This window comes from Octodon degus, unplaced genomic scaffold (assembly GCF_000260255.1).
Source record: "Octodon degus isolate 3935 unplaced genomic scaffold, OctDeg1.0 scaffold00125, whole genome shotgun sequence".
Lineage (NCBI taxonomy): Eukaryota > Metazoa > Chordata > Mammalia > Rodentia > Octodontidae > Octodon > Octodon degus.
Genome location: NW_004524701.1, coordinates 7,502,290 through 7,515,451, shown reverse-complemented (window position 1 = coordinate 7,515,451; position 13,162 = coordinate 7,502,290). Strand labels below are relative to the sequence as shown.

Sequence of the window (13,162 nt, the reverse complement as noted above, 5' to 3'; positions counted from 1 at the left end):
TGTGAGTTAACCTGTTGTGCCTTCTGGCGAGATGTTCTGCTCCTGGACTAGCTGGGTGGTTATGTCCCCTATTTTCTCTGCAGGGACAGCAGCTGCAGAGTTTCACCCCAGGCATGTATGCCAGGCCTGAGCTGAGTGTGAAGGGGATAATGGGGAGTAGAGGAGAGAGCAAGCTCTCCCACACCCTCACCTGGCCTGGGCTAGGGCTGGATCTGGGTGTCTCAAGACTTTGGGAGTTCTCACTCACTCGGTAGGTGTGGAGGGGCTTTGGAGTGATGGTGGTGGTCTCAAAGGCGTGGAAGAGGGTCTGACTCATGCTGCACCTGGTGTTGGACCAGACAGATCCTACAGACACAGGGTGGTCAGTTTACTGCTTTTCAAAAAGCATAGACTACTATTAAAATATTTATCTCAAGCTATACTCTCAAAGTGTCAAATTCTCTCAATTAGTCTATCTGAAATTAGTTCAGGCAACCTGGAAATTTTATGGACGAATTCATTCTTTCAACATATATGGAACACCAACAAGTGACCATACACTGTCCTAGGAGCTGGAAATACAGATGAAACATAAAAATAAATCAAGTGATGCCACTGTAGTATGATATATTATTTATTAAGTTATTAATATGGACAGTCTGTTATGCAACATTACAGATATCTTTCAAAACCTAACAAAATATAGCCCATTATGCAGCCCAGCAGAAAGACAATAAACAAAGTCATTTTCACAGTACATATACCATAAGCACTCATAATAGTCCCTTTATTTGGACATCAAAGAAAGAGTCAAAAGACTGAGTCTTCAATTATAGCTGTTCTAGAGTCAGAACTCTAGCTCAGATTGCCTAGTGATAGGGTGGGGGTGGGGGTGGGTTTGCTGGAGGGGAGGGGCTCTGTGCCCCCTCTGCCACCCATGTTGCCCTCTCCAGTCCTGTGGGAAAATGCCCCACCCTCCCTATGAGGCCAGTAGTTGTCAAACTAGGTATCAGTTGAACACAAGGGAATTCCAGGGATGTCTGATTTAATTTACAAAGACTGTGTCAAGGCTCTAAAAACCCATTTGGTGGTGGCAGTGGCAGTGAAGAGTATACTGCTTGCTAAGGGGCTCTTTACCATGTCTTGGCTTTCTTCTAGCCTGTAAGAGTCACATGTTTTGGGGGAAAAGTGTAGGTGAAAAACTCCAACGGTGATTGGTACGAGGCTGTCAGCAGAATGCAACTGGACTAGTTACTATGGCTTTTAACCTGCCTCTCTTTCTATAGTACTGGCAAACTTATTCTTCTCTTCCCTCCTAAACAGACTATGAAAGATGAAATTTCCTGCTTTCAATATGAATGATTAAAAAAAAAAATAATTTCCCAATGGACTATACTCAGTTGAAAACAAATACCAAATGACTTTTTAAAGACAAGTGCTTGACAACAGATGAAGTTCTGAGGTGAAATTATACATATATCAGAATCTAAAATATAGGCAAAATGATACAGTGTTATAGGGATTCTTTATCACCCTTGGTTCTAATCACACTGAAAACTATAAATGTTTTCAACATTTGGCTGTCAATCAAATATGGAATCACACCTCTTGAGGTCTTGCCAAGTTTGTGGCAGTTGCAATAATTTACACACTTAGGAAAAAGGAAGAACCACAGCATACAGTGGGAGCACTGGAATTTCATTTAATGCTAGGTACCATGGGCTGGACACTAGTAGGCAAGACTAATGAGTGAGCAGCCATAGTTTTTTCTTTTTTGGGGGGGTTGGTCACTGTGCTTCCCAAGCACCAAAAATGGAGCTATTTTTACTATTCAAATTCATCTTTAAGCTAGACAGATCTTGCTACATCCTGTTTCTAATTTACCGGTACATTATTATGTAGTTTATCACATGTGAGGAGCAAGTCATTATGTAGTATCAAGTTACATCATCAAAGGACTACAACATGCACATTCTACTTAATGTAGCTCAAGCAACAGTAATACAAGAGAACAATTATGGGTAGAGACCTGCTGGACAGTCGTGTTCACACTATGAGTTTAGAAATCTTATTAGGCAGGTACCTATAGCAGTCTTCAATTGATAATGGAACATTACACGCATGCACAAGTGATGTGGTAGAGAATGGAGGGGAGAGGCAGGTGGATGGAGGACAGAGGGAGGAGGATCAGAGCTGGGAAGCGCCACATGTTGGGGAGGGCAGTTCTCAGCTCTCCACTGCCAGTCTCTGCTCTGTGAGAGATGCCTGTTGGGCAACGCTTTTGTTTTCATGACTGCGAAGTTTGGATACAACATCCAGAAAGGCCAAATCCTGCACTTCTTTATGTAGAGATTCTAGAAGACAAAAGCAAGGTAACAGGCCTTATGTTAGGAAGTTCTAAGCTTACTATATTATCTACTTAAAAAATACCCAAAACATGTATTTTGATGAAATGTAGCTATAAAACTAGGTGCAATTCTTGGAAAAAAAAAATTATAGCAGTAGCACAATAATATCTTTATAAGAATTGTAATAAATCAAATAAATTGTACTTATTAATTAAAAAAAAACCAAATTCTATAGTCCAAAGTTTACTACATTCAAACATGAAGTTCAGTCATTTACTGCACGTAGGAACATAACATAATATGAATGTTATGTTTCATATTAGCATAATATGCATATGAATAATTATTATAAAGACAATAATATGCAATGTATTAATTATTGTAACTGTCCTACTAACCTATTTTGAAACTGTTTAATGGCTATTTAATCTTTTTTTCTTATTAAAATGAACTAAAAAAAAAAAAAAAAAAAAAAAAGAAAGAATTGGGAGACCAAAAATCAATCCTCACATGTGTGGTTGAAGATTTCAAGGAAGGCATCCAAGACCACTGAAGCTGAAGGAGTACTTTCAATACATGGTGTTGAGTAAACTGAATATGCATGTGCAAAAGATTAAACAGACCTCTAACCTTATACTATATAAAAAATAAAATTTAAACTTTGTGACAGTAATTTAATACTGATTTCTTAGATATGACACCAACAGTACAAGTAACAAAAGAAAATAGCAAAGTGGATTTCATCAAAATAAAAAAAAAATTTGTGCATCAAAGAACATTGTGTACTTTGACTGCAACTAACAAGCAAAACAAAAAACTGAATTTTAAAAACGGGCTAATTACTTGAGTATACATTTTTCCATAAAAAGATTTATAAATGACCAGTGAGCACATGAAAAGGTCCCTAAACATTACTAATCAAATAAAATGCAAATAAAAATCATAGTAAGATACTAGCTCACACACATTTAGATGGTTAAGAGCAGAAAAACAGTAAATAGTAAGTGGTGGTGAGGACACTGAGAAACGAGCCCATGTGTACCACTGGCAGAAAAGTTACTTGACAGCCACTATGCAGCAGTTTCTTAAAAAAATTAAACACAGAATTTCCACATGATCCAGTAATTGTACTTCTGTGTATATAACCAAAAGCAGGGGTTTTTACTTTATTTTTACACCAATGTTCACAACAGCATTATTCATAAGTAAGCCAAAAGATGGAAACAACCCAAATATCCACTAGCGGAAGAATGATAACATACACATATAATGGAACACTAAACCTTAAAAAATAAAAGAGAAAGAAATTCTGACATGTTACATTACTGATAAGCCTTTAATATATATGCTGAATACAGTAAGCTAAATATAAAAGGACAAATATTTTATCACTCTGCTTACACGAGATATCCACAACAGTAGAAATTCAGAGATGGAAGACAGGACTGTGGCAGCCAGAGGAAGGGATAAGGGTAAATAAGAAATTATAGCTCAACAGAGTTTCAGTTTGGGAAAATACTCTGGTGAATATGCAGTAATAGTTGCATAGTCACATGAATGTACTTACTGTCACTGGGGCACACTTAAAATTGGTTGGAAGAGTAACAACACAAATATATAAACTACACAAATTACAGTGTATTTTAACTGCAACTAAAAAAATGCTTCAATAACTATGAATATGCTCAAAACAAATTTTAAGAACTAGGAAATTTCCACAAGGAAACAGAAGAAGCAAGTGGAAATCTTACAACTCAAAAAATCATTATTTTAGAATAGTAACTGAAATAAATGCAATACGTTCAACAATGGAATGGAGGGAACAGAGGAAATAATCAGTGAGCTTTACAACAGAATAGAACCCTACAAATTCAAGAATCTGAGCAAACTTCACAAAGGATAATCCCCATCCCACAAAAAAAAAAAAAAAAAAAAAAAAAAATTCCGTACTAGAGGACATCACAGTCAAACTTCTGAGAATTAATGAAGAAGATGAATGCCTTGAGAGATGGAAATGATATGTTATCCTCAGGGGGAAAAAGAAATAGGAATGCAGTGGATTTCTCAACAGAGACTATGAATGCCAGAAGAGACCAGAGAAAAATGGCACAACATTTTTTCAAGAACAGAAAAAAGTAGTATGAACCCAGAATCCTGTTCAGGGAGAGTGTTTCTCAGGAATGAAGCAAATTAAGACATTCTCAAACAAGGGAAAATCAAGAGAATACAATGCTAGCACTCTGACCCAAAATACTAAGGGAATTCTCTATATAGGAAGGGAGTGATTTTTAAATAAATTTTAAAACAAATTTTAAAAGTGGGTAAATACAGTAGGCTTTTTAAAGAGTATTTTGAATTATGATAGATGAAACAAAATTATAACACTTAGTTCTAAATACAGAAAAAATATTTGAGACAATTATAAACATGGGAGAGTAAAGGGACTAAAAACTTTTAAGCAACCTAGAGAAATAAAAAGAACAAAAGAGAAAACAAAAATAAAACTGTAGCCTAAGTCATAACATATCAATCATTACATTAGCTGTAAGTAGTCTAAATAAAAGCCCTCAGCACAGTGTATCATAAAATGAGTCAAACATGTATTATTTATGAGACATTTCAACTGTATACAACAGATTCAGACTGAAGGGTGGAAAAAGAAGAAAGTGTTCTTCAAAAGGCAAGTAACAGAAGATTTTGGAGCAAGGAAAATTAAGAGATAGAGAGGGATATTACAGAAGGGTTAATGTAAGATGGGACAGCAATCATAATGTTCCATGCATCTAACTACAGAATAGAAAAATATGTGAAGAAAAAGCCTGATAGAAATAAAGAGCAAAGCACAAATTTACAATTACAATACTCTTCACCAGTTGACAGAAAAACAGCAAAAAAATATAGAAATTTTGATACCACTCTTAACAGAGTCTAACTGGCACTGTACTCTATGCAACAGAAAGATACAATATTTTATAAAGTCCATGTACAGTATTAAACTAATGATTTCTTGAACAAATTCCTTTGTTGGTATCATACTACATAAAATCAGAATCTGTTCTTTATATAAAACATTTTAGGGCTTGTCAAATTTGTAATTATTAATTTGATTTTTACCTATTTTTATGATACTTCTAGTACTGAGAATCTTTTGTTAATATTTTGGGTAAAAGTAATCTCATTTCCAAAAATTGATTTCCAATGCTTTTTATATTTTATTTTATATTTATTTTTATATTTTTGGCAGAACTGGGGATTTAACTCAGGCCCCTGTGCTTGCCAGGGAAGTGCTTATTCCACTGAGCCATCTTCTTGGCCCCTATATTTTGTTTTAAAGAAAAAAAAAAAATGATAGAGAATTTCCAAACAAAACGATAAGAAATTAACAATGGTTAGTATATTACATATTGTTATCTTCCATGTAGTTGCTCAGATTAGCAGATACAGGCATGCAAAACTGACAAAACATTATAAGCACTGTACCTTTCAATGAAGTAATACAAATTAGTATAATTACAGCTATCTTGTCTAATGCTTTTTAAATGCAAAGTCAGTATTTAGTATTACTGTATGCTTAATATTTAACATCACTGTTATATTAATGGACATTAGATGATGAAGATACACTTACCAGATCCCATGAGAGCACATGTCAGGACCATGGAATTGTATTTGATTTCAGGAGCACTTCTCTCATCTGCTAGTAGTCTGTGTAAAATCTGTACAAGCTTAGCACTTTCTAGATCTTTCTCAGCTGTGCCTAGGATATGAAACAAAGCTCAAGTTATATTTACTGTGGATAAACTGAGAACCAGAACAATAATCATCAACCACTGCTTTCTCTTCTAGAAACACAGGTAAAAATCCTCCAAAAGGGACAAGTATGAGAGACCTCAGTGGACTAAGGGGCTGCTTTGGCAAGCACAGGGACCAGGGTTCAATCCCTGGTCCTGCATGCTGCACTGGCCCTGCCCCTGGGGTGCATGGAGCAGGCGACCGAGTCTGGACATGGTGACGCATGCCTGTAATACTAGCATTGAAGAGACTGAAAACAGGAGGATCATTATGAGTTCAGCTGCATAGTGAGACCCTGTACCAATTCCATAAATAAAAAAAAAAAGGACAAGTAGATAATATCATATCATACTCTCATCGCCAATCTTGTTTCTATCCATCTACTCCCACCAATCCCAAATTATTGTGAAGCATATCTTACATAAAAATCATTTAATTTCTTGTACATATATTTTAGTATGAATTTTAAACAGCTGAGAATTCAGTGAAACTCCCATTGAAATCCCACAAAAACTTTCCATTGAAAAGACAAGCTTATATTAAAATTTACACAGAAAGCCACAAGCTTTAGAACATCTAAAACTTGAAAAAAAATAAAGTGGAAGAAAGCTTTCTATGCAATGTAAGGCATACTGTAAATAGTGTGATATTACTGATGAAGAACAGAAATATATAGATCAAAGGAACTGAAAAGAGAATCCCCAGATAGACTCATACATATATGCTCAACTGATTTTGATAATGGTACAACTCATTTAAAGACAGTTTTGTCAAGAGTATAATTAGAGCAATTAGCTAGCATGTGCTGCCCCACAAGAACCTTGACCTAAATTTTACAGGTCATAAAGACAGTACTCAAAATGGATCACAGACTTATAACTTTAGAATAAAGAGCTTTCAAGACACAACAGTTAAAAAACAAATTAGAAAATCGGCAAAAGATATACACAAGGATTTCACCACATAATATATATGGCATAGAAGTACAGAGAAAGATGTTCAGTATCATTAGCCATTAAGGAAATGGTAATTAAAAATCACAAGAAGATCACAACATATGTGTCAGAATAGCGAAAAAACAGTAACAATATCAAATGTTGGCAAAGATGAAGTGAAAACTGGTTACTCATTGCTGGTGGGGATACAAAATGGTGTATCGATTTTGAAAAAGAAAAGAAATGGATGTGTTCTCAAATATTTAGGGGAAAAAAAATTAGGGCAGCTTTTCATTTGTTGAAGCCTGAAACTGGAATCAGTTTAGATGGCAGCTGGATAAATAAACCAGTACATACGCACCATGGAACTTTACACAATGGTATAAATTGATACAAGAAATTAGATGACTCTTGGAATTATACAGCAAAAAAAAAAAAAAAAAAAAAAAAAGAGCTACTCCCCCAAAAACATAATTTATGACCTAATTTGTAACACTTTAAAATGACAGTTTTAGAGTGAAAGGCAGATTAGAGGCTTAGGGACAGAGTGGAAGATATGAGTTGTAGTTATAAAGACCTCTTCTTTCAACTGCACATGAAACTACAATTGTATTTTTAAGAGAAGTCTTTAAAATGCTTTAATATACAAACACTTATAATGATACCTTCTTAGTAATATCAATTAGCCTGTAAGGATATAAGCCTGGGAAAATAAAGTTTTCAAAGCACTCAATCAGTTAACTTTTATCCCTGTGAGTTAGACCTCATAACTTTATAACTCTTGGAATATCCTGTGAGCAGGGCCACTGAGATACAAACCATCACAGCTTGAGAAACCACTGTGTTCTTTTGCCCACCCACAAGTTCCATCCCAAAGACCAACTCCCTGACCAAATGTGTGAAAGCTGGAACCTGTCTTTTGTCCAACGATCAGCCATTTTGGCTTTATCTGCTGAGCCAATGAACATCTAATGATAAAATCCTCCTCTTATTCAGTCTCTCCTCTCTCTTAAATCCCACAACAGCATGCTATGCACTAAAAAGGTAGGGTAAGTTTATTTTTAAATCTCAAGCTTAACAAATCCAGAGTGTTAGGTAACAAAGGAACTATGGTATATATTTACTTTGTGGTACTGGGGACTGAACTCCAGATCTTGAGCTTACCAGGCAGGCACTCATGCCCTTGAGCTATCTCCCCAGCCCTGGAACTATGGTATATATTTACATGATTAAGGTAACCAGAACAAAGCAACTGCTCAGCTATCAAGAAGCTGATGATTCTGCAGCTTGGTTGGAAGATATTACTTAGAGCACAAAACAAGATTTGTCCTAGGGTCAGCAACCAAGAACACTCTTTCCATGCCCTATCACTTTGAGCTGTTAGGCCATTTGCCCCACTGGATATGACATGGACTCACTGATTCTAACTTCCCCACTGAAAGGTAACTGCACTTTTGACACTCATGTACTCTACCTAAATTACGTGAGGCTAAGTCAGGATCTCCAAAGCATTCTTAATCACAGACAAAATCTCTGAGAGTAAGCATTCCAGGAAAAACTGAATCAATAGCAGCCAGGAGCTCAGGAGTGGGCCATGGGGTTGCAGCACTCTGAACTAGAGGAGTCTTCAGGGAGGACAGGCTTCCTGTTGGTGAAATAGTGAGTCCCTTTTTGTTACCATGGCCATGAAGCTTTATCAGAAGGATGCCATTTGGTTGGCCCAGGATGCAAGAGTGGAGCCAAGGAGGGAAACATCAAATTCAGCCAGAAATCAATGTAGGGAAGTTGGTCCAGGCTGCCTTTGAGCCCCAGATCTTTCACTGCCTCCTAGACAGCGAATTTCTCTTCTATCCAATGTCTCTTCAGGGGGCCAAGTTGAGTAAATTTTGGCCAACTGATCTCATAGAGTTGTGGAGCCAATTTGGTTTCATTTTAACTCCACAATCACCAAAAAAAAAAAAAAAAAAAAAAAAAACCAAAAAACCAAAAAAACAAAACAAAAAAAAAACCTTTTAAAATTCTTTAGGAAATATTCCAAATTTGTAGGCTTTGACTCATTAGATCCAATCCTATCTCTCTACATGTATGTACTATTTCCTTGTTCAGAGACACAAGAGACAAAGAGGGGTTTCCTCTTTGATATAGAACCAGTTTGATGTTTGCCTAGCCAGTCTCCTCTTGAGGATGAAGGACTATCTTAGCAATAAGTGCACTTATATTTTCTGAGACCAGTCCAGTGACGCCCCCCACTAAGAGGCTTGAGTTGCCACGTGTCAGCCACAGAACCACAGGAAAAGCCCATTTGAACTCTGTAGCTGAAAGCCATGAAGCTACAGAACTGATCATCCAAAGCAGCTGGATTCACCAGGGATGCTGTACATTCAGTCAGAGGTTAAAATATTCTACGCAGAAAACAGAAACTAACTAGGAGATAATCAGGCTTCCCTTCCATCCCTGATTTAGGATAGGCTAGCAGAGAATAGAAAACAGGATGGCCTTACTGCGACTCAGATTTACCCTCCTTTACAGCTGGTGATGGAGGAGAGTGTGTCCCCATCTGTGTCCCAGAGGGTGCAGAGGGGACCTCAGAACTCAGAGGGACATGCCTCCTGTCCAAATGCTGCCAGGACAGGGAGTGGTAGGACATGGAGTGGGAAGACCCATCTCCACGACTCACAGCAAAGGCAGTGCAGAGCTGTAGCTGTCTCTTCTCATTTCCTGTTCCAATGCATTAGAAATTGTTGTGGGAAAAAGTCAATCAACTATAGCCAGGAGCTCAGGAGAAGAAAGGAAATTTTGTTCCTTCTAGTGGACCCCAGAGGAGTAATGTCCAAAATCTGAAGTGAGGGTCAGAGAGAGTCTGTCTGTTTATAAGCTGGAGAAAAGTTATAACAAGATAAGCCTCTGATGAAGGCCAGGGTACAATGGGCCTTTTGTGATATATGCAATAAAGTTTTTAGCACATTCATGGAAGTTTCAATTTGATGAAACTATATGTATTTCATTAAATACATATAGTTTAGCTGGGCTCAGTGACAGAGAAAGGAATGACTGCAGCTTTATTGAACAAAAAGCCTACAGTTATTTTAGGGTTTCTGCTTAGTAAGCATAAATAAATGTTCCTGAAGTACTGTATGTTATCTTTAAAATAACAGCAATTTTATATCTTATGCCTATAATTTTAAAAAATAATTATAAACTGCTGAAAAATTCAAAACCTTGGTGCTGGCGAGATAGCTCAGTGGACTAAAGTGCCTGCTTCGGCAAGTTTAGACAAGTCCAGGTCCATCCCTAGCACCTAGCCATAGGGCGGGCTGAGCCAGGCTAGAGTCTGGGCATAGTTGTATATGCCTGTAATCCCAGAGCTGGTGAAGCTGAAAAACAGGAGGATCACTGAATCCAAGCTGTGCAGTGAGACCCTGTAACAACCAAATACAAAAAAAAAAAAAAAAAAAAAAAAAAAAAAAAAAAAATCAAAATCTTTCACAAAGATGAAAACTAAATGTTTTTATACTTAAAACTGGAGAAAGATTGAGACTGGGTGTGGTGGTGCACGCCTGTAATCCCAGTGTTTGGGAGGCTGAAAACAGGAGAATCACTACGAGTCGGATCTATGTAGTGAGACCCTGTAGACCCTGTACTAAATACATTAAAAGAAAAAAAAATTGGAGAAAGCTATGTTTGTATATATATATATGTTTGGTTTCTTCCTGAGATTGGAATGGGTGAACCCCTCTCATCATTGAAAGGAATTAAGTGATGAATTAACAGTATTTTCCAAAATGGCTTTGAACTTGAAAGGACAAGAAATTCATAGTTTTCCTTTGTGTAAAGCAGCCGTAGGGCCTTAACTATGGGCTACATGGTTGTAATGTACTAACTCTGGCTCACCGTAACTGGGTTGGTTTCTCAGCTACCCATACACTAGGTGTATATGGGCTGGCTTCTCATGGAGAATGTTGCCCAGAAGGATGCTGTATGCTAGAAACAAATGGAATCATGTAGACTCCAAAAGAGTAGTTCTATACATCAAATAGTTATAACCAGCCTGACACTTACAACCAATATCCTGAATGCAAGGTGGCTGCAATTAAAGAGTTCTAGAAGGAACATTACAACATCCTTTCCTGTATGGGGTTGAGAAATGCTGTGCCGATGTCTAAGGACATGAGATACGCACATGTACAGGAGAGAGACTTGAAGGCTGCGTAAAGGAGTGTGAGCCCTCAGCTCGTAACTGGAGTTGCAACAGCCCTTGGAAATGAGAATACAGAAGAGTGACACATAAGATGAAAATTTATGAAATGAGGGCAATGCTACAAAACACCAGAAACTGGTGGTAGAGAAGATTACTAGGAGAGTAGTAAAACCAGTAGGGACAAAACAAAAAAAGTCTGGGTCATAGTAAGGCAGAACTCCAGAGAAACCAAGCCTTTATTCTCTTTTCCCTGTGTAAAAATCTCCCTTGCTCTGGGCAAGCACTTCCTCTATTTCCTCTATCCTTTCCTTCCTTCCTCAAGAATGTGAACTTGCTTTCTCATTCCAGTCATGCGGTGTTCTCACAGATTAGAGAGACACATCTACCAGTTCTCTCATGGGAATCTCCACCCTTACCAGGATAATGCTGATACCAACACTGATAAAACTTTCCAGCATCCTAACATCCTGAGATGCACAGGATATGTTTTCTTTCCAGGTTAAGATAGGGTTAGCTGCTAGGATCACTAACTGCCTTTGTTTCACTTCTGCATCTGTACTCACTTGTGTCACAAATTATATACAAGGGACTTCTTGGCTCAGGGCCCAACCAGGTTTTGAGTATGTCTAGTGGCTGGATCGCACACTAATAAAGCCCTGCTGTAATCCCTCCTGGTCTCTAGAGCTTCTTGGAAATTCTGTAACATTTTCTGGTGACCACAGACAGGACTGCTGCCTCCTTTTACCCTCTGGCATAAAGTCTAGCCTCCCAGAGAGTACTGGGACTGCCACAGCTAGGAGCTTCCCCTCTCCCACCACTGTAACCAGAACCTAGAGAAGGTTATAGAGAGGGTCAGGACAACTCAGGAACAGCTCTGTTAGGGTAGAAGGGGACAGAATACCTAGTAATCTGACCCAGATTAAAATCAGACTGCAACAAACACTTCCAAGCAGAAGTGGGCTGCAAATGGGAAATGGCTTATATGTGTGCTAGGGACACGAGAGTGGCCTGTGAGGTTTATGGTCAGTCCAATAGGATCCAGACCACATCAGATGAAACCTTTCACCTGAATAGGAATGCAGGTGAGGCCCATGGCCAGAATTGCTAACAACTCAAAAGACAGGCCCTTAATGAAAGCAACTAGCAGGGAGTTGCACTGTGCATCCAGACTTAGAGGGAATCTAAGCAAACCTACATCCCAAATAGGAAATGCAGGCCAGCAGGGCAGAAGACTCACGGTGGGAGTGACCTGTAAACAGGGAGTGTTGGAATTTCAGGAGTGGCCCACTTGGGGAGGCTTAGGGATCCTGCACCTGGAGAAAAACAACTAGGAAAGGAGAGGTGTGGGAATATGTGTAGGAGCAGAACTAAGGGTGTGAGTCTCAAGGGTGGGGTGCAAGGAAAATACATAATTGTGTGTGAGTGAGCAAACTGAAGTGTGAGTCTTAGAGGTTTCCTGGACTCAGCTGGGGACCTAGATTAAAAGATGCCTGAGCAGCCAGCTAGCGAGCCCAGCAGCTGGTCTAGAAGAAAAGCAAGAGACTGAGACAATCGAAACCATGGGTGCCTCCCATGGCAGGGATTCCTCTTTTCATTTCTCCTTCTCCTTTTTTTTTTTTTTTTTTTGAGGTACCAGGGATTAAACTCAGGCCCTTGTGCTTGCCAGGTGAGTGCTTATTCTACCGAGCCATCTCCCCAGCCCCTCTTTTCATTTCAAAGGGAGCATGAAGGGAGCCAGCTCAAGGGACAGCTCCAGCATGTGGCTCAATGGAGCAAAGTCCTACAGGGCTTGCAGAGGTTTACAGGAAAAATCAAATTACAAGGTTTACCTAATTGGGAAACATGCTTTTGGTTTTTCCAATCTGAGTTGATTAAAGCATTTTTTATGCATTGCAAATTCTTGAACTGCA

General features: G+C 38.3%; 1 protein-coding gene across 4 annotated transcripts in view; it reads right to left on the bottom strand.

Moving 5' to 3' along the window:
- Nucleotides 1-595: 595 nt before the first annotated feature.
- Rap1gds1 (Rap1 GTPase-GDP dissociation stimulator 1) overlaps nucleotides 596-13,162 on the bottom strand; it is a 149,668-nt gene continuing 137,101 nt past the window's right edge. For all 4 annotated transcript variants that reach the window (XM_004640637.3, XM_023700593.1, XM_023700592.1 and 1 more), the window contains 2 exons: nucleotides 5,956-6,084; nucleotides 596-2,333 (listed from right to left, as the gene is read on the bottom strand). In XM_004640637.3, the coding sequence (XP_004640694.1) occupies nucleotides 2,206-2,333; nucleotides 5,956-6,084 (257 nt within the window). In that variant the 3' untranslated portion in view covers nucleotides 596-2,205. The remainder of the gene's footprint in view (nucleotides 2,334-5,955; nucleotides 6,085-13,162) is intronic.